At 37.6% G+C, this 20143-nt stretch overlaps 2 protein-coding genes across 2 annotated transcripts; one reads left to right on the top strand and one right to left on the bottom strand.

Annotated features, from left to right (window-relative positions):
• Window positions 1-924: 924 nt before the first annotated feature.
• On the bottom strand, window positions 925-9459 carry LOC145228333 (elongation factor Tu, mitochondrial-like). Its single transcript, XM_080093366.1, has 11 exons — window positions 9277-9459; window positions 9072-9121; window positions 8539-8683; window positions 5002-5171; window positions 3832-4005; window positions 3676-3768; window positions 3389-3524; window positions 2974-3072; window positions 2307-2458; window positions 1889-2005; window positions 925-1401 (listed from the first exon to the last, which is right to left on the bottom strand). The coding sequence occupies exons 1-11, from the start codon at window positions 9362-9364 to the stop codon at window positions 1171-1173; spliced, it is 1455 nt and encodes a 484-aa protein (XP_079949492.1). The 5' UTR covers window positions 9365-9459; the 3' UTR covers window positions 925-1170.
• A 6002-nt stretch (window positions 9460-15461) lies between these two features.
• On the top strand, window positions 15462-18248 carry LOC145228386 (relaxin receptor 1-like). The gene is made up of 2 exons (XM_080093437.1): window positions 15462-15639; window positions 16396-18248. Exon 2 carries the CDS (start codon window positions 16677-16679, stop codon window positions 17787-17789), a length of 1113 nt encoding a protein of 370 aa, XP_079949563.1. The 5' UTR covers window positions 15462-15639; window positions 16396-16676; the 3' UTR covers window positions 17790-18248.
• The last annotated feature ends 1895 nt before the right edge of the window (window positions 18249-20143 follow it).

Raw genomic sequence — 20143 nt, 5'->3', positions numbered from 1 at the left:
AAAAAAAACACACATCCAAAATAGACCAAGTGTACCTTCAGTACAAGAGCCACATGCATTAAGGCCAGTTTACACCGGACGCAGCAAAGCGAAGTTGAGCGAAGGCCGCGTCCGGTGTGAACCATAGTATACATAAAACACAAGTAGTCCAACCCATTGTTACGCGATAGAGCCGCATGGACGCCATTTTGTGTCCAAATTAATACAGCAGGTATAGAGAAAAACACATAAATTGTCTGATTTTTGCAAACTGGTGGGATTTAACGCGAGTTTGATAGGCAAAATCGAATGAAACTTTTGGGTTCTAACATTTGAGCATGATAATGCACGCTGAACGCAAATATTTGAAGTTTACATGAAAATTAAGCGGCCAAATTTACATGAAAAACAGCAATTTAGCTTTTAATATTGCGTTGAAATGTTAGAACCCGAAATTTTCATTCAATTTGGCGAATCAAATTCGCGTCTATGCTCTCCAGTTTGTAAAAATCAGACAATTTATGTGTTATTTTTCTCTACCCACAGTATCATTTTGGACACAAAATGGCTCCATAGGCTTTATTGCGTAACAATAGGTTGGACAACTTGTGTTTTATATAGACTTTGGTGTGAACAGTCCCATTGAAATCCATTGTAGCGAATGCCAAATAGGTTAGTCAATAATTATCTGAGATCTTGAAATTTACCCAGATAAATTAAATTCAGCAACTTGCAAAGTATACAACCGTAGCCTACTCATCGAAGTCCTGGATAATCTATACGTTCGAACATAGTAGATATGATTTATATTTACCAAGCATGGAATTACATAGAACCGATGTTTACATATATATGGAACTAACACTAGCATCCGGATTCCAAATACTTCCCTGCTCACAGAAACACGAGAGAGTGAGGATTTCAACCCTGGTTTGATAACGCTAATTCAGCATATTAGTGTATTTTCAGCAACACACTGTGGAACATACAGAAACATAAACGGACATGGCCATTTTTCCACTTGGCAAGCAAGAGCGCCTGCAACGTCCAATTCAGATGTTTTCAAACTGATATGCGTAAAAATAGTGGGCAATTTATTTAGGAATTCACTACAGAAAAGGTTACAACCATAAAATAGAGTTTAGCACGAATTTTGCGTTGAGAGTGGAAACCCCCGTGTGGTGGCGTCCCTTATTTCTTCTTCTGCTGCGCTTGCAACATTTTTAGTCGCTTGTTTTCGACTCGTATTGCTTCAAATATGTCAAAGTTTTCCTTTTTGCCCGCTTCAATGACTTCAGTGACGATGCCAGTTCCGACGGTGACGCTTCCAGTGCGGAGTGTGAATCGGTCGCCGACGATCATCACCATGGGAACGCGAATGACGAACTTCATTTTGCCTTGCTCGCCCGGCATTACAAGGTCCTTGTAGAAGTAAAACAAAGATAAAAAAAATTCTAAAATGACGTGGTTACAAAAACGTTTGACTTTTAATGTTTTTCTACAACTGGGGCAAACGACGTAAGTTTAAGACTAGTGGTTCCTAATATGTGCCTCATCACCCCGAAAATGTTGTTTGACGTTTTCAGAATGTAACTACACAAATATTTTTTAGTTTTGTGACGCCATAGTGATTTTAGTCATTAAAAAGAAGGTAAATGAAATTTAGGGGTAATGATAATGGAGAGGTAAGGCCACTGGGTTAGACAAACACTTTGTGGAGTTTTTACGCCACTCATACACTTAACAATACGTTAGCTGCAATATTCTTTCAAACCCAAAATGGAATTTGCTTCAAAGCACCCATTTTTGGTTTAAAAAAATAATGTAACTTGGACTACAATGTTTGTGCAGCAATTTAAGCTAATACTAGTCTAGTAAGTAAGGTGTTTGTATTAAGTTCAAAACTTACATTTTCTTCTATGACTGACCGAGCCTCGCAGTTCCACGTTTTAAAAAAGAGCATTGCGCTAAAATCATTAGGTATTGGTTTGTCCCTTCCACCCTCACTTTTACTTAGCAAGTAAAACTGAAAAACAATATAAGTGAACCTAATACACTGTGATAAAAAATGGACACAAATTCCAAGTGGACACAATACCTGTGCCATTATTCTTCTGTGTGACAAAATATACAGTAAAAAAAGTTTCATGCCAATAAATGTTTTCAAACTTTTTCTCAATCAGCAAAAAACTACCATATTGCATGGTGATAACAAAATTGAGACAAATTTAAACTATACCTGAGCAATAATACTTCATTTGACAAATATGTTTACTTTTTTCCTAAAAACTTTTTCCTGCCACAAACCAAATAATTTTGAATCATACCTGTGCAATTATACTTCTTGCTGGCCTAATTTGTCCGGCAGCAACAGCGACCATCCCTCTTCTCAATTCTTCTCTCTTTACTCCCTTAACAAGAAGACCTGCTGAATCACCTGCCTCACAGCGTTCCAGTGTTTTGTGAAACATTTCCATTCCTAAATTGCAATATGTTGTTGGCGTTTGTTTAAAAGAAGAAGTTCAAACAATAATACATGGAAATTTCTTTGTGTGATGCAAAAAAAATGTTACACAATGTATACCCAACTTGCGGTAAAATCTGTTTTTATTTGACAAAACGTCCAGATCAGAAGAAACGTTATGTTATCAATACTGTCAGTGGGAAATTTTACTGTAAATGCTGGAATATCAGTAAATTCTTTCAAATGCAAAACCATGCATCTATACCAGTAGTTCTCAAACTGTGTGTCACGACGCCCTGGTGCGTCGTTTCATTTTTCGCAGAATAGTTTCGTTTCGTGGTTTTTTGTTGTTGTATCACTAAACACAGCTTTAATAATAAGTTTCCTTATTAACTTTTATTTGCTGGTGCATCGCAAGTCCAGGGGCGCCACAATAAAAAAAAGTTTGAGAACCACTGATCTATACAATTGGTGTGTGACTTGTGAATGAATAAAATTTGTGATATTATGGTTCATTCAACCAAACTCACCAGCTATGGTGGCCTTTAGGGTACTTCCATATCCAATGATCTCTACTGCATCTCCTTTTTTGAAAACTCCCTGACTCATACAGCCAGTAACAACTGTTCCTGTAAGTGAAATAGAAGCTGCTATAATTTGGCACACAGAACAAAAAACAGTTGAAGATGTTCAGCCAATTAAAACAAAATGAACAAAATGCAACCATTATTCGCAAAACAAAACATTTTCTTTTTACTTGTTTATGAAAGAATTGAACTATTTTGAATTCAATCGAAAAAAGTTTTCAGGAAACCAAATTTTTATGTTTAACTTTTTTTAATGAGTATTTTTTATGTTTAACTTATGTTTACTCTGATTTTCACATAATTTGCTTAGGATTAGCGGGGAATAAAGCATTACCACAAATGTAACACAACTGCCTACCCTTTCCAGGTATTTTATGAGTTGTTTCAACAGGAAGAACTGCAGGACTATCTAAGTTTCGCTTGGGCATGGGAAGTTTGTCAATTTCTTCAACCAGTTTTGTAATTGAATCATTTCCGAGTTTTGGTTCTTTGTCCTGTAACACAGTTCAAGACCACTGACAAATGTAATTGATTTGAAAATACTTAGAATCGCTCTAGACTAAATCAAGTTAAGAATAACAGTTGATTTTTATTTTTTACTAAATTTTTTCAGTTTTATTACTAAAATTTGCAACAAATTTCCACCTCCAGGGCGCAGAGGGCAGATCCGATAATAACAGGTGTATCATCTCCATTGAAACCATGGTTGGTCAAAACTTCACGAATTTCCATTTCAACCTGAAATCATGTAAAATATGTAATAACAAATATATAAACCTTAAAACATGGTTGTTAAATCACCAGTTCGATCATTTCCTCGTCAGCCACATCAGCTTTGTTCATGTATACTATCAAGTCATTAACACCGATTTGTTTGGCAAGAAGCAAATGTTCTCTTGTTTGAAGCATCGTTCCATCTGTTGCAGCCACGACCAAGATGGCAGCATCCATTTTTGAAGTTCCCGTTATCATATTCTAGTGAAACCGAAGTTTAGGTATTTTTAACAAATTGCTTTCACTTAGGCAAAATTCTCTTTGGCAGCTTTTTGAAGTAAAAAGAATCAAGGGTTTATCCCCCAAAAAAACTGTTTCCTTTTTTTCCATTTTACCCCAGAATAATAGGAAGCAGTGCTGTTTGTAAGAAATAAAAATGAAATTTTGTCATCAACCAAGATATTGGACAGGTGTTTCGTCCACCAGGTTGCATATTTAACAAATTTGTCGTTCAACTGGTGTTAAAGTAAACAAAATACTAGTTGTTGTTTCAAGAACTTGTATTTGCTGACGTTTCGTCCACCAGAACGGTAGGACTTCTTCAGAGCAATGAACGAATAATACAGCGGGCACAGAGATGAAAATGTATGGAAACAGCGGGATACAATGCACAATAATTACATTAGGACAAAGGCTTTCCGTGAAGAGTTGTGTGTGCTACAAAATGCCAGAGCGTAACTAATGCACGATATTTGATGGGGAAGTGATCACCGCATTAATTGGAACGATGCCCAAATTTTAAAACAAGAACCGAATTGATCCAAAAGATTGGTCTTCGAAAGTTGCCTCATAAATTCTAATTCAAATGTTTTAAATCGTAACGATGGCAAAAACCTCAGCGCAGTTTTCCGTGACATTTTGCGTCCGACTTCCCCATCAAATATCGTGCATTAGTTACGCTCTGCCATTTTGTAGCACACGCAACTCTTCACGGAAAGCCTTTGTCCTAATGTAATTATTGTGCATCGTATCCCGCTGTTTCCATACATTTTCATCTCTGTGCCCGCTGTATTATTCGTTCATTGCTCTGAAGAAGTCCTACCGTTCTGGTGGACGAAACGTCAGCAAATACAAGTTCTTGAAACAACAACTAGTATTTTGTTTACTTTAACACCAGTTGAACGACAAATTTGTTAAACAAAGATATTGTAAACAATAGTATGCGATAACTTATGTGTATAAAGTATAATTTTATACCTTGATGTAGTCAGCATGTCCAGGACAATCAACATGGCCATAATGTCTGTTTTCTGTTTCGTAAGCGACAACAGACGCGTTAATAGTAATTCCTCTCGCTCTTTCTTCTGGAGCATTGTCAATTTGGTCATATGCATAAAATTTTCCGGCACCAGCTTTTTCTGCTAAATCTGTAAAACCAATTTATAGGAATTCAATTTATTTTCTATTTAGAAAATGGCAATATCTTGTTTGTGGTCAATACTTTGTTTATTATGTATTTGTTGCTAGCACAGCACTAAAGTTGTGTGAAATATTTGGTTATATATACATCTTAAATAGGTATGTCGAAACAACATCACTATCTCGGCTCTAAATGATAACTAAGAAGCAAATGCTTCTGACTCAAAATCAATAGACACGAAGTTGTTAAAATCGATATATTTATATTTCACCTATGCAGGCATTATCATTCTCTAAAAACTGCAAACAACAAAGGTTAAATGAAGGAGAACAGGTGTAAAAGCATACAAAATAAAATAGGATAAAACTAAAAACACTAAAAACATTTTAGCTAGCTAGGTTCACACAGTTTACAACAGAACAAAAGCATAAAACTAACGAGGACGATAACAAGTGCATGACTACGGTTCCTATATTTCCCGGATTTTTTAATTCCCGGGATTCGGGAAATATTTTTTTCATTTTCCAGGAATCCCGGGATCCTGACCGAAAATTTTTCCGATTATTTTGTGGATAATTATGTCATTGCAACCACAAAAATTAGTTTATTTTTGTTGGAGGCATCTTACTATCGATGATTTTGTTGATTAAAACCATATTTGGGTCATTCCATGTCAAACGTTCCAGAAAAATGGCAAAAGTTAACCCACCCTCTCAGATTTTTATCAAATTTTATATGTTCATGCAGCTAGTTACACTGATTTCAACAACAAAAAATTTGTTAAAATCTATCAATGTTTCGCGAAGTTATGACATTTTGAAAATATGTCAAATATGTGATCTGCAGCGACGTGCATCAATGCTTTTGATAATACTGTGTTTAAAATGTTGTAGTTCTTTCTAATTTGTATATTGTGGTCATTTTGGTAGGTTAGGTGAACCTTTAGGTCATTCTCAATCACCTTATTACAGGTTTTCATGTTTTTGAAATATGGGTCAGTAATTAAAGGGGGTTCAGTTTGGGGGTATGCGAATGTGCATTCATGCGTAACGACAACTTTAAAAGCTCATATCTTGAAGTGCACACTAGCTAGAAAGTTAAGTAATGGCTCAAATGAAAGCTCTTGCTGAGTACTTTACTTGTTCTTAATTTTGTGATGCTTTTCTGTAATTTGTTTGAAGCAGGGTCATAATAAAACACAGGTTCATTTTTCGGATATTTTCATGATACTGCTTCTATTATCTATACTTTATGTGCCCTAATTTGTAATTAAAAGTTGTTAAGATGCAAAAGTTTAGTGTAGGTGTCTCACTGGATACTTAATGCCACAAAAAGACATATCCAACACAAAAACAAGGTATTTTACCAATTGACTCTCTAACAGATGAAGAGCAAATGCTTCTGAATATTCGACTTGCTGCTGATAAGGGTAATGAATGTTGTTTGGAGAACGGATGTATTTTCCACAAGTACAATTACATTGGTTGGTACCCTTCCTTGCAGAAGTGTTGTGATCCTTTTCAAGTTCACAGTTAACCAGTCAAAAATCGTAACATACGTCCTATCACTTGGGAATATTACCAAAAATATAAAAATTACAATTTAAACATTGTACAGTGAAAAGGTGTGATTTTCCGTTTGAGGTAGTCTTTTCTCTTGACCAGTTGCTTGGGTATCATTGTGGGGACTTGTATTTTTCTGCTATCGTACTGCCACTGTTCTTAATTTTTTTCATTTTAGAGATAATGTTGGCAAAAAGGTTTTATTTTCATTTTGTCTTCATCTTTAGTGTCAGGTTGGTCTTGCTATAGGTCTACGTCACTGACATTAAAAAAAATTGGACATCTTTGCATGAAGGCATCATGAATTTGACATAATTTTCTTTTCCCATAGAAAATGTTACTGCTTGAAGGCACACTATGCAACTTCACAGGTAATCACCTCAACGCTCTGTAAACTTTTATTAAGTCTGCTGAAAGATTCATTTGCTTCAACAGTAGATGCAATGTTATATATATATCACTGTCAGTCGAACTCGAAGCTTCTTCATTTGATGATACATTTTGAGGGAGAGTTTCTTGTACTGCAGTTGACACACACCTTTTTTTTTTTTTTTTTTTACAATGTTCAAATTGTAATTTTTATATTTTTGGTAACATTCCCAAGTGATAGAACGTATACTACGGTTTTTGACTGGTTTGGTGTGGACTTGAAAAGGATCACAACACTTCTTCTGCAAGGAAGGGTACCAACCAATGTAATTGTACTTGTGGAAAATACATCCGTTCTCTAAACAACATTCATTACCCTTATCAGCAGCAAGTCGAATATTCAGAAGCATTTGCTCTTCATCTGTTAGAGAGTCAGTTGGTAAAATACCTTGTTTCGTGTTGGATATGTCTTTTTGTGGCATTAAGTATCCAGTGAGACACCTACACTAAACGTTTGCATCTTAACAACTTTTAATCACAAATTAGGGCACATAAAGATTAGATAATAGAAGCAGTATCACAAAAATATCCGAAAAATGAACCTGTGTTTTATTATGACCCTGCTTCAAACAAATTACAGAAAAGCATCACAAAATTATGAACAAGTAAAGTACTCAGCAAGAGCTTTCATTTGAGCCATTACTTAACTTTCTAGCTAGTGTGCACTCCAAGATATGAGCTTTTAAAGTTGTCGTTACATATGAATGCACATTCGCATACCCCCAAACTGAACCCCCTTTAATTACTGACCCATATTTCAAAAACAGGAAAAACTATAATGAGGTGATTGAGAAGGACCTAAAGGTTCACCTAACCTACTAAAATGACCACAATACACAAATTAGAAAGAAATATGACATTTTAAACACAGTATTTTAAAAATCATTGATGCGCGTCGCTGCAGTGATCACATTTTTGACATATTATCAAAAAGTCATAACTTCGTGAAACATTGATAGTTTTCAAAAAAAATTTTTTTGTTGAAATCAGTGTAACTAGCTGCATTTACATTTTAAATTTCATAAAAATCTAAGGGGGTGGGTTAACTGGCCTGGGCAGTTGACATGGAATGACCCATTTGCAATCTTGTTTAACGCAAACAAATTTCGAAAATTATGAGAAACATATTCGTTTTTTCTAGTACCGCTGGGTAGCGCTTTTCGCAAAAAATATTATAAACGCTTACTTACTTTATCATTGAAACAACAAAATGCCATGTTTCAGTAACAGCAAGCAGAAATTTGACCATTACCGTTACTTTTTCACAAAATTAACACATTTTTGGTTGATTGTTGATTGTTTTTAGTCACTTGGCATTTATATTTATCTTGGCTCTAGTATGATAACACGGTTACAAGTCACACATTTTTGAAATTTGCTTACGTTTGGTGATTGCAGCAGTCAAAGTAGTTTTTCCATGATCAACATGCCCTATGGTTCCAATGTTCATGTGCATTTTTTCCCGACTATGAGTTTCCTTAGCGTAACATCTTCTGCCTATAAATGTACTCGCAATCAGCTGATACCTCTGCAACCAACAAAGTAGAAGGTTATGAAGATTTGCAGTAAACTGGTCAACAAAGCAAGGCAATATAAAAAGTTTTAATAACTGTCTGACGATGTTGCATGAAAAGGAATCTGCCGACGAGTTTATTTGCTCTTAACAAATTACAAAGCTTATAAAATACACAGACAGTATGTATTTAAAACATTTTTTATCAAGCATGTCTTTAAAGTGTGGGGTAAAAAAACATAAAACTTGTCATGATGTCGACAATATAGTTCTTTGTGAAATGATTTCTTTAAACCAACCACATTTTAATGACAAATTATCACAGGAGAAAGGGTTTATCCTTAAACTTATTATCTGAACTAAATTTTGGGAGGTAAAATAAAGACATACAAAATACCTTTACCTTGCAGTTTAAAAGCTTGGGAGAAGGTTTCAAATGTTTCACTGCAGGCCCTGCAACAAATAAATTGTTGATTTTGTGAAAAGGTGCAATAAACTAGAAGTATCATGAAAAAAATTAAGGAAACAAAATTTGTTAAAAGCAATATTAAAGCACAAAAATTAGAAGCAGTTTTAAAACTACGTATGGTGTGAATAAAAAAACATACCAGAAAATTTGAACAATCTTCCCGCTGCTATTGAGGCCATTTTGTAAATGTTTTGAAACAAGACAAACCCCCAATCAGCAAATAGCATGCAAAACACTGGGAGTGAGCACGTTACATTGTATTCATTAATCCAAACCTACAGGGTAAAACGTTTCGTATAATGCAGGGGTCACCAAACTACGGCCCGCGGGCCCGATCCGCCCTCGAGGTCATTTCATCCGGCCCGCGACCACATTCTTTGGTTTGCCAAATCGTAATGATAACTTGTAGCATTCAAAAATTAATCTACTTCGTACGAAAGTTACCCTGTCACGAAACATACAATTGTTATTAAATAGTTTCTTAGGATTACAACGCCCAAGGTTGATCCAAAGCCGGTTTGTTGCCTCACAAACAAGACTGCAAGTGTTAATTGTGTGCAAACAATTGCTTTCTTTTGTTACTTGTGACGGAATATACAAGCATTGACCGTAAGATGCGACTAACTATACAATTTAACAGTCACATCACCAGATTTTAAATGGGATTGTAGAAAGATAAAAGACCATATCTTGCCGCCCCTATAAAAATCGCCTCGCGGGCTTTGGAAAGACGGCGCTAGGGCATGTAAAGTATGCGGCCCGCGCAAATCATTATTAAACTTATCCGGCCCGCAGTGAAACAAGTTTGGTGACCCCTGGTATAATGGACTGCTCTTCAAGGGTTCGAACCAGGGAGTCGAACCGGAACTGAACCCGAACCTGCGAACCGGTTTGAGCGGTTAATTTCATTAAACCCGAACCGAACCCGAACCGCTAATTACGATTTTCGAAAAACCCGAACCGGAGTTGAACCCCATATTTTGTTTGGCGTTGGACCCGAACCGGAACTGAACCAGTAAAAATGCAGCGGATTTCGTATTTTGTGATTGTTTTCAAAATAACGCACTAAAGAATACGCGAGATAACACTTATAGGGCTTGTCAAAAAAAACAGTGCACGGTCAAAACTCTTTTGGAGGTTAATAAGGCCAGGTAGATGATGGGTAAAATTATATTGAAACAAATGAAAATTTGAACCGGTTTAAAAACTGCAAACCGGTTCGGACCGGATAATTTGCCCAAACCGGAACAAAACCCGAACCCGAAAATATACTTTTTTTTAAACCTGAACCGAACCCGAACCCTAAAAAACAAAACGAAGTGAACCCGAACAGAACCTGAACCCATATGACAAGCGGTTCGACTCCCTGGTTAGATGTGACGAGTGGCGTTTTTTGTGAAGAAAACTACGCAAACTGTTTTGTATTTTTGACTGGAAAGCTAAATTTGCTTTACTGTGTTACTATAGAGAAAGCATGCTTTTTAGTCGAACCGGAACTGAACCTGAACCCGCGAACCGGTTTGAGCGGTTAATTTCATTATACCCGAACCGCAAATTACGATTTCTTAAAAACCCGAACCGGAGCCGAACCAGTAAAAATGCAGTTTGTTTTATATTTTTGGATTTTTTGCGCACTGAAAGAATACGCAAGATAACACTTATAGGGCGTGTCAAATATAACACGGTCAATTTTTTTTTAAGTTTTATAAGGCCGGGTAGATGATGGGTAGAATTCAATTTAAACGAATGAACATTTGAACCGGTTTAAAAACCGCAAACCGGTTCGGACCGGATAATTTGCCCAAACCGGAACAAAACCCGAACCCGAAAATAAACATTTTTAAAAACCTGAACCGAACCCGAACCCTTAAAAACAAAACAAAGTGAACCCGAACCGAACCTGAACCCATATGACAAGCGGTTCGACTCCCTGGTTCGAACACTGTTAAAAAAAGAAAAACACGCAAATTTTTCCTAAATATTAAAAATAATCAATGTGTTTAATGTCCCAATATTCCATTTTTAATTTCAAACCATTGTAATTTGGTTTAAGCACCATTAATCGGCAGAGGTGTACACCAGTCGTGGTACCGAAGTGTCCGAATTTGTTTTATTAGATCAGCCGGAGCAGGAGCTGGACCCAGAGTTCATTTTGATTTGTTAAAGCTTGGTGACAATAACTTTTAAGTAAAAAAGTGTACTCCTTTTTGATTTACTAAATATACACGTGACAATTACAGGCTATATGCTTTTCAAAAAAACAGGCAAAAATGCATGTTTAGCTTATCTTTCAGCGAAATAGTGGATTTTACATAGCAGCTTTGGGACACTACAAACATGTTTAATACGAGTTGTGATGATTTGCTGATTTACTTTAAACTTTATCCAAACTATTCTAGGTTAGATGAAGGCAAAAAAATCGTCCAATATCTGGTGATTTCGGGGGACCCCAAAAGTAGCTTTTAAATGTTCTTTTTAACAAAGTAACCTATTGTCCTTGTTTTTGGTGATGGAAATATGGTAGGCCTACTACAAAACCCCATATAGTAGACTAACACCCCTTTTGTAATTTACAACCAGAAACCAACCTCATTTACGTTTTCCGGTGTAAAATCTTTTTTAGGTTTACATTTAAAAATAAAATTGTAGAACGTGCACGTTGCTTCCTTGAAAACGAAATACTTGGTTCTCCCATAAAACCTAGCAAAGCAAATAAAATGTTTCTCGCCCTTAAACGCAGCCATAAAATCAAGGAAATAACTGACGGAAACGAGTTTCGTAAATAACAGACAGGCCCTATAGTGTTAACAACGGCTTTGGTGTGAGGTGTTTTGCATCTAATCAGTACATGAAAACCATTTTGGTGGTCCTTGCAGCGGCTGTTGCGCACATTATATGATGTGCATTAAGTTTATGGACCTACAACATCTAAAACAAAATAAATTTGTGAAGCAATTAAGGAAGGTCTACCCTTTTTTATAACATCTTATGTGTTTAACACGGTGTAGATAAGTCAACCATTTACAAATCCGAAGCAAAAGTTTAATGTTAAACTTGTGTCATAAATTGAACATAAAAAACTGCTAAAAACTCAGGTGTAAATCAGGTATCGTAAATTAAAGCTTTATGGCCACGTCTCTGAAAGCGTGTTTTATTCATTTATTACTTTCGTTTTAAACTTAACGTTGGAATACCAAGAACCTATTTTAAACAAAGAGCAAATAGTCGTTGCCAAATACGATTTTTGCGCCATTTGCTTTCTTAATCGCTCACCTAGCCTATTAGAAAGATGGATGTTCAAGAAATATTCTTAGCAGGTCTTGCAAACCCCCTAAACTTTATACCACCCGAGTTTTAGACCTTTGGACCGAGATCCGGATTAACCAATGTCGATTAGTTCAAGCCTTACTGTATCACAAATCATTTGTACCTCAAATTTTGTCCGAATCCGGATTTCCGGAAATCCAGATTTCCGGAGCCGGAGAAATCCGGACCGAAGATCCGGATTAACAGAGGTTTACTGTAAGTTAGTTTCAAGTTCAAAAATGTTGAGCGTAACCCTAAAACACACACATGTTGAGAAATCGATACTTCTATTAACTAATTGGTTTTAGGTATACTAACAACTTGAAACCGAAAGTTTTTTCGCAGGATCATTTATCATAAAAGTTAAATATGAACCTCTCAAGATGGAATTTGTTTGGATCTTTGATGTTGTTTGTTCTAATGTTCAGTTTGAAAGGTAAATTGTAGCTTGAAACAAAAAAATCTGGTTTCGGTTTGCAAGATATGATAAAAGAAAATCTGTGTACAGTTTAGTACTTTAGTTGACCTTTGGGTTGTTTGAAAAGATCGCCAACTAATAAGCTTAATTATGGTAATTAAAACATCACTTTAGATAAATGAAACTTTTCAATCTTTGCCCATAATTCCTGACTTTTCAAAACCCAATTTATGTATATCATTTTTCAATTGCAGTCAACACAAAACCAATGGCAGTTTTATCACAAGGCTGCAGGGCTGAGGATGGCTATTTTCGATGCGAGAATAGTTCAAATTGCATTAAGCGCGGAAGCGTCAGAAATGGAACACCTGAATGTGCTGATGCAAGCGATGAAAACATTGGCAAGTAACAAACATTCAAAAACATAGAAACAATATTTACACTGTGATTTCACGACATATATGACATGCAAAATCGCATGCTGGTTTTGGGCCTCTTTGTTTCAACAAAATTTGAACAGCTAGGCCTACTGTTTGACTTTGGTTTAACCTTGTTTAACTTTGAACCATGATTTGTTTATATCAGATATTCATCAACAACATTAACAACCGAAGACAGCATTTAACTCAGACATGTGGATGCACACATATACGGCCTTTTCAGTCAACATATTGCATATGTTTACAGAACCATTAAATTGCTCGGATAATGAAGTAAGGTGCCGGCTGTCGCTCAGATGCATGAAAAGGCAATATCTAAACACCGAACTAAGTTGTCAAGTCGTCGAAAGCACCACACTTCCGTGTCGATTTGACGGTAATGGCATTTTTTATTGTGATGTTAATAGCAGACTTTGTTGGCAAAGTAAGGTCATTGTGTTGTTGTTTAGAATTCCAGTGTCGCACCGGTAGAACTTGTATTCCTCGTTGGATGGTGAAAGACGGTAAAGAAGATTGCCACACAATGCTTTTGCGCGACTCAAGCGACGAACTAGAAGGTTTCCATACTTGCCTTGATACCGAATTTCGATGCAACGTTTTACAGAATGAAAAGTCAAGGTGTATACCACGTGACTGGGTAATGGACCAATACGAAGACTGTGAAAATGGAAACGATGAAATTCAGCCTTTGCCGAAATGCAACGATACAACTGAGTTTAGATGCGAGTCCAATGGACGTTGTGTCCCAAGATATCGCGTTGTTGACGGATATGCCGATTGCCCGAACGGTACTGATGAAAAACAATCTATTCCGTGTTTAACTAACAAGGAATTTAGATGTAACGACAGTGGACGTTGTATTCCACGTTCTTGGAATGGTAACAGGATGACCGACTGCAAGGATGGCAGTGATGAGGTGCCGCGAAATATTAGCGAATCTTGTTTGAAAAACGAGTTTCTTTGTCACAACGGCAAGCGATGCATTCCCACCTATTTGCTGTGCGACGGCATGGATCACTGCGGTGACTGTAGCGATGAGATTGAGAGCTGTACTGAACCCAGGATGTTTCGATGCTCGGCGGAACCAAATAAATGTTTGTACTGGGGTGCGTCTTGCGACACCTACTCTGACTGTGCCAACGATACCGACGACATAACAGGCCTGACCGGTTTCAAATGCAATCGCGATCACGCCGCTGGAAGTCGCTACTGCTCTATACCGCAATGGATGCTACACGACGACTTTTCAAATTGCGACGACGACTCCGATTTATGCTTCAGCAGCAATGCGACATCACAGTGCTTGCGCTGTCTTGACGGGAGAACAGTAATCGCATCGCGGCAAATTTGCGACGGAATTGTCGATTGCCCGGATTTTTCTGACGAATGTTTGTGTTCAGAGAGTCGAGCAACTCCTCGAATTGAGCAATTCTGCGAGCAAGTCAGTTATTCAAGTGAAACAAACAAACATGGTTGTGAGATTGGAACTTTGCGGTGTGCTGGAGATCAAAAATGTTTATTGCCTCAATCAGTGTGCGACGGAAAACTGGATTGTCCTTCGACGAAGTTGGACGAAGAGATTTGTACTTTATCGAATGCGGCAAACTCCTCAATGGTGGAATTTGACTTTGTATGTGAACCATTGAAAAAAGAGATTGAAGCTGCATTATATGGCAGCGATCTTGAGTCGTTTGCTAAGTCGTTCCTTCCGGAAATGACTAAAAGGTTTGATATTAAACTTATTCCAATACAGAAGCATCATAAGAATTCAGAGAAAAAATAGACCTTGTTTTGTATCAGATTTTTGTCACAAAAACAGAGCCTGTTTGTATGGCGTTTTGCAAATTTCTTTTTTTTTTGCTCAGATGTGACGGAATTACAGAATGCAAGAACTTTGAAGATGAGTGTGACGAAAGTGCCAACTGCTCAACCCGATTGCCTATTTGTGACGCTATGCCCCTCATTCAAGTAAGTTCAAAATAACTTCAAATAATTCTGAATACCTTTGTAAAAAATCTTTAAAAATGTCCAAACGTGTTTAGTCGTAACTTATTAGTTAGGTAAAAGCCCTGAAGATAAAAATGCCGGTAAATGCTTGAAAAATAACCTTTTACACCAATCTATTTCTTGTTCTATTCACAGCTAGTTATCCCACCAGGTTTCTACGGATTAACAGAGTCCATTAACGTGACAACTAGACAATGTTTGGGAAAAATCAATTTCGCTTTAGGCAAGTCGATATGCAATGGGGTGGTCGAATGTTCAGACGGAATTGATGAAAGAGACTGTTCGGACCGCAGATTTGAGTGTGACGCTGGAACAGTTGAATGGCCGACAGGTGAAAAATGGGGCTAAATTCAGGCACATGTACAGCGGTGTGTTTGGGAGGGGCAAAAACTCTAAATATAAATGCACCGATGCACTTACACGAAAAAGCATGTTCATAAGGCTTAACACTTTTACTCATGGTTTACAAACCAACCATAACTGCGCATGCGTTAATAATTAAAAAAATAATTACAATTTATGCTTGATTTGTTATAAATCCGGGTAAATTGATTTTAGAAATCATTCCCTATTTTGTTATCGTTCTTGCAACGATATTTACATTTCATACTATAACGACAAGTTTATTTCCATGGTTAAAATTAGTGATGCACCGAACCCGCCTCAAAAGGTTCGGGCCGAAACCGAAACAAAGGAAAACAGCGTATTCGGCCGAAATGTTTCGGCCAACCGAAACTTCGGTGCATCACTAGTTAAAATCAGTTAGCTACCTCATATAGAACTAATATATTTTTCCCATGAAAGTATATTTAGTGTCTTATTGGAAATATTTACGTTTTATATAAGTTAACTAACTATAACTTTACCATGGAAATAAACATTTCCCAACTTGTGGCTCACTAAAGACCTACTGACAAGTTTTTTTATTGACTCTGGCACCTTGCACACCCTGTTTAAATTTAGAAGTGCTACGCGAAAGCAAAAGTGCAATCTGTTTACACACAATTTTGTTTCACTTCATACAAATTGCTTGCATCAGTTACCAATCTGCGTCAAAGTCAGTAAACTCGTTTGTTTCTATCTCCAGGCACAAAAAAGGTGGCAAACATCGCTCTGGAGCAGCGCTGTGACGGGAAACTCCCTACAGACTGCGTTGATAAATCGGATGAGCTTAACTGCAGTGACACGACCCATTTCTATTGTGAGAACGGAATCCCGTTATTCGTGAGAAGAAACCAAGTTCTCGACGGAAAACAAGACTGCTCTGATTACTCCGACGAATGTCCTCCAAATGTTTTCAGTGCGGGTGGCATCTCATCACGTGAGGAACTTATCAAATTGCCGTTCCTTCGCGTTCTTGTCTGGTTTATGGCCTTTTTTGCAACATTCGGAAACCTTACGGTAGCAGGACTTAGCATAATGAAGTTACGCAGGCCTCGCGGCAATAAAAGGGCCAAAGTCGCCGTGATAAACGATTGCATGATTCTGAACCTTTCCATAGCTGATTTTCTCATGGGCATTGTGCTGTTTATTATAGCTGTTAAGTCACAATTGTACAAGGGGAAATACTGCCTTGTGGATAAGTCTTGGCGCACCAGTGTGACTTGTACTGTTGTCGGAGTGTTGACTGTGCTTTCAAGTCAAGCTTCTGTGTTCACATTGGTTATGATTACATCATACCGTTTGTATACCGTCCTGAAGCCCATGAACTGTAAGCTGCTGCGCATGCGAGTAGTTGGTGCCTGGTTTGTTGCTATTTGGACCGTCGCCATAGTGATTGCTTTGTTACCGATTTCAAGATTTTTAGCAAGTACCATGGTGACTAAGGCTTGGATATCGGCTAGCCCTTTCTTCCCATCGGACACAGTCACTTTGCCTATCTTTCAACGATTTGCTTACAGGATCACTGCACTGAGCGCTGGAAATACGTCACTCGAAACTGCACCTACTGGTTGGTATGGAATTGAAAAACATTTGCAGGAAAACTTTGCTGAAGTCAGTCCTGAGGTCAAAGGTTACTTCGGTTACTATAGCGAGAGCGGTGTCTGTATTCCAAAACTCTACATCATCAGTCAAGAAGACGCAGAACTCAATCCAATGACTTTTGCAGTGATGACTTTCAACTTTTTGGCCCTGGTCTACATTATAGCCGCCTATACTGTAATATACAAGCAATATACAGCCAATAAAGTTTCAGCTTCTTCGCGACAGAAGAAGTCACAAGCCCTGCATAAGAAAATCTCCTTACTTATAGCAACTGATATAGCCTGTTGGCTTCCTTTGTGTTTGATGACCTTTTTGAGTATGAGCAAGGTCGTTCTTCCGTCAGTGACGTACGCCTTGTCAGCCATTGTGTTTCTTCCAATCAACAGCGCCCTCAACCCACTCATTTATACCAATCCTATTCCGATATTATTAAAACCGTTCTTAAAATTCTTTGGAACAGTCCAGAAAACATCTCAAACCCCTGCACCGAATTAAAATCTGAGTAAAGACCCTATTTAAAAAAGATCCCTTTTGAATGTTACAGCAGAGCTCAGATTTGTGGGGATCGTTATTGTGTTTAAAACGCATAGTTCATGATCTGGGCATTTTATCTTTCTTAACAATCCTGGAGTATTTGTTTCTATTTGCAAGATTTGTTTCAAAAGAAGGTTTCTACCACACACACATAATATATTTTGTGTTGTATGGCTAGCACACATGCCGCCCATGTTAAGGTTATAAAACGCTCAAAGGAGGGCGCCACCGCTGAATCCCTGTGGAAGTTTATTTTTTCACGACTTTCCTTAATTCGTGTTTGTAAATTCGTTTAGTGTAAACTGCGTTGTTTGTGCTGTAGTTTGTTTATTTGTGTTATATTTTATTGCAAAACGTAACGTGCTTGATCTATGCTTATGCATTAATTGCTCGTCTAGTAAGTAAATCATTTGAAAATGCTGTGTTTGTCATCTCCTGAGTAAAAAAACAGTAAAGAAACAAAGTCAACTTTCCGGATTTGATAACATGTATCTGTGTACGCGATCAAACACAACAACAATGACAAAAAGCGACAAGTATTGAATTTTAATAAGTTTCAAAAATACATGAAATATTGTACATTTATATCACATTTTGAAACACATTTAATTTTACCTGATAGTTATAAATTTGAAGGTAAAAAAGTGCCCGTACATACTTTACAGTTTACACCATTAATGATGCCTGGTCGCTGTTTAGCCGATGTAAGTCACATCAAAATGTTTGAAACTACTTTAGGAGACAACCTTACAGTCAATGACAATTGCGAACGCGAACGCTACGGACATTGTGGGTTGTAAGTTTGACTAATATAGTCATTGACCATAGGAACATTGTGGCTGCGAACAAAACTTCTCCATCGCGTTTCTCACTCCTTTTGACAACATGCAGTAGATAACAAAGATGAAAACACCTTGTAGACCGTTAATAGCCACGTGAGCGTACATGAAAACCCAGCTGCTCTCTGTAGATCCAATACCTGGTAAAAACAAGGTGTTTTTATGTTGTTATTTTTCATGAGAAACAGAGCGACAACAACGCCTGTTTCGCAACCACACGAATTGTCTATATTGGACCCTTCGTGTGGTTACCAACCCAACTGCTCTCTGTTGATCAAATACCTGGTAAAAACCAGGTGTTTACATGTTTTTTTTTCATGAGAAACAGAGCGACAACAACGCCTGTTTTGTAAACACAGGTAGGCAAAGGCTTTTGGTCGGTAAATAATAAAAAATCCTTTTGATTTTATAACGGGTTCGGATGTTTACACACCGAATACACTATGCACAAATAGGATAGTCACGTAATTGTAGGCCGTCGCGTGATACCATAATATCGCATTTTTATGCACAATCTACAAACATTATGTATATACTACTCACCTACAAACACTCCCAAAAGAAGGGTAATTCCCATAACCGGGGTGAGCAGGAAGAGCAGCTTTGCGACTTGAGCGACTTCGTTTATCCTGCGTCCCAACTCTAAATCTCCATCTGTATTGACTCGCGCAGCTTGGGGCTGTTTCGCGTTCATGCGGTGAGTAAACACGGCGACATGAACGAGTACAGCCAGGTTAACGGCGATGCAAAGGCAGATTGGGCCGATCAGCGACCAGTAAATGAGATGCGAACGATAGTCGATAAAACAACGTTGGAATTGGTAAGCTTCAAGGCCTGATTCGTACAAGGGATTAGGAGCAAGGTACGACTCTGGCGAAAGGAAAGCTACCGCGGAGGCAGATGAGACAATTATCGCCGGGAACCCCCAGCTGAAAAGACACCTTGCCAAGTTGAGTTTGAGTGGTGGTATAGTCGAGAACTGCAGCGATTTGGAGGAAGTTTTTATCGCCAATGTGACGCCTTCCATCAGCATCCAAAACACTGCGTACAATTTGGAGAACGTATATTTGAATAATTGTTTTGACACAACTTCTAACTGTTTATTATGACGCGAAGTCTTCGTTTTGATTACATGCTGTTTTGTTAAAAAGTAATAGCCTCCGTTGACTGGTTTGTGTGGCACGTAATCAAATAACAATCTTTAGCGGCATGTTTATACAATTTGCATTTGCGTGGGATAGTGCTGTTAAACACGATGGTGTCATAATGTTGTATTTCCATTTTTGCACGTTGTAGGGGGAAAACAAAGGCGCGTCTTGTTGATGGTTACATTGGTTCCTGACTGTAGTTAGCATATTATGATAAATAGTTGGAGACAAAACTAACCTGAAGACAACAGGAAATAGTGCAAAGAAGCAGAGAGTCCTTTACAGGCAAATGGGAACATCACCAGGGCATCGTGGATCAAACTAAGAC

This window comes from Phallusia mammillata, chromosome 1 (assembly GCF_965637545.1).
Source record: "Phallusia mammillata chromosome 1, kaPhaMamm4.hap1.1, whole genome shotgun sequence".
Classification (NCBI taxonomy): domain Eukaryota; kingdom Metazoa; phylum Chordata; class Ascidiacea; order Phlebobranchia; family Ascidiidae; genus Phallusia; species Phallusia mammillata.
Note: the sequence above shows the minus strand (reverse complement) of the source record. Positions and strands in the feature narration are given on the sequence as shown.

Coding starts and splice junctions, on each gene's coding strand:
- LOC145228333 (XM_080093366.1), bottom strand. CDS start 9,364: ATGCTATTTGCTGATTGGGGGTTTGTCTTGTTTCAAAACATTTACAAA. Junction 5,172..8,538: donor GACTGCTGCAATCACCAAAC/GTAAGCAAATTT, acceptor TTGGTTTTACAG/ATTTAGCAGAAAAAGCTGGT. Junction 2,459..2,973: donor CCTAAAGGCCACCATAGCTG/GTGAGTTTGGTT, acceptor ATTGCAATTTAG/GAATGGAAATGTTTCACAAA.
- LOC145228386 (XM_080093437.1), top strand. CDS start 16,677: ATGGCCTTTTTTGCAACATTCGGAAACCTTACGGTAGCAGGACTTAGC.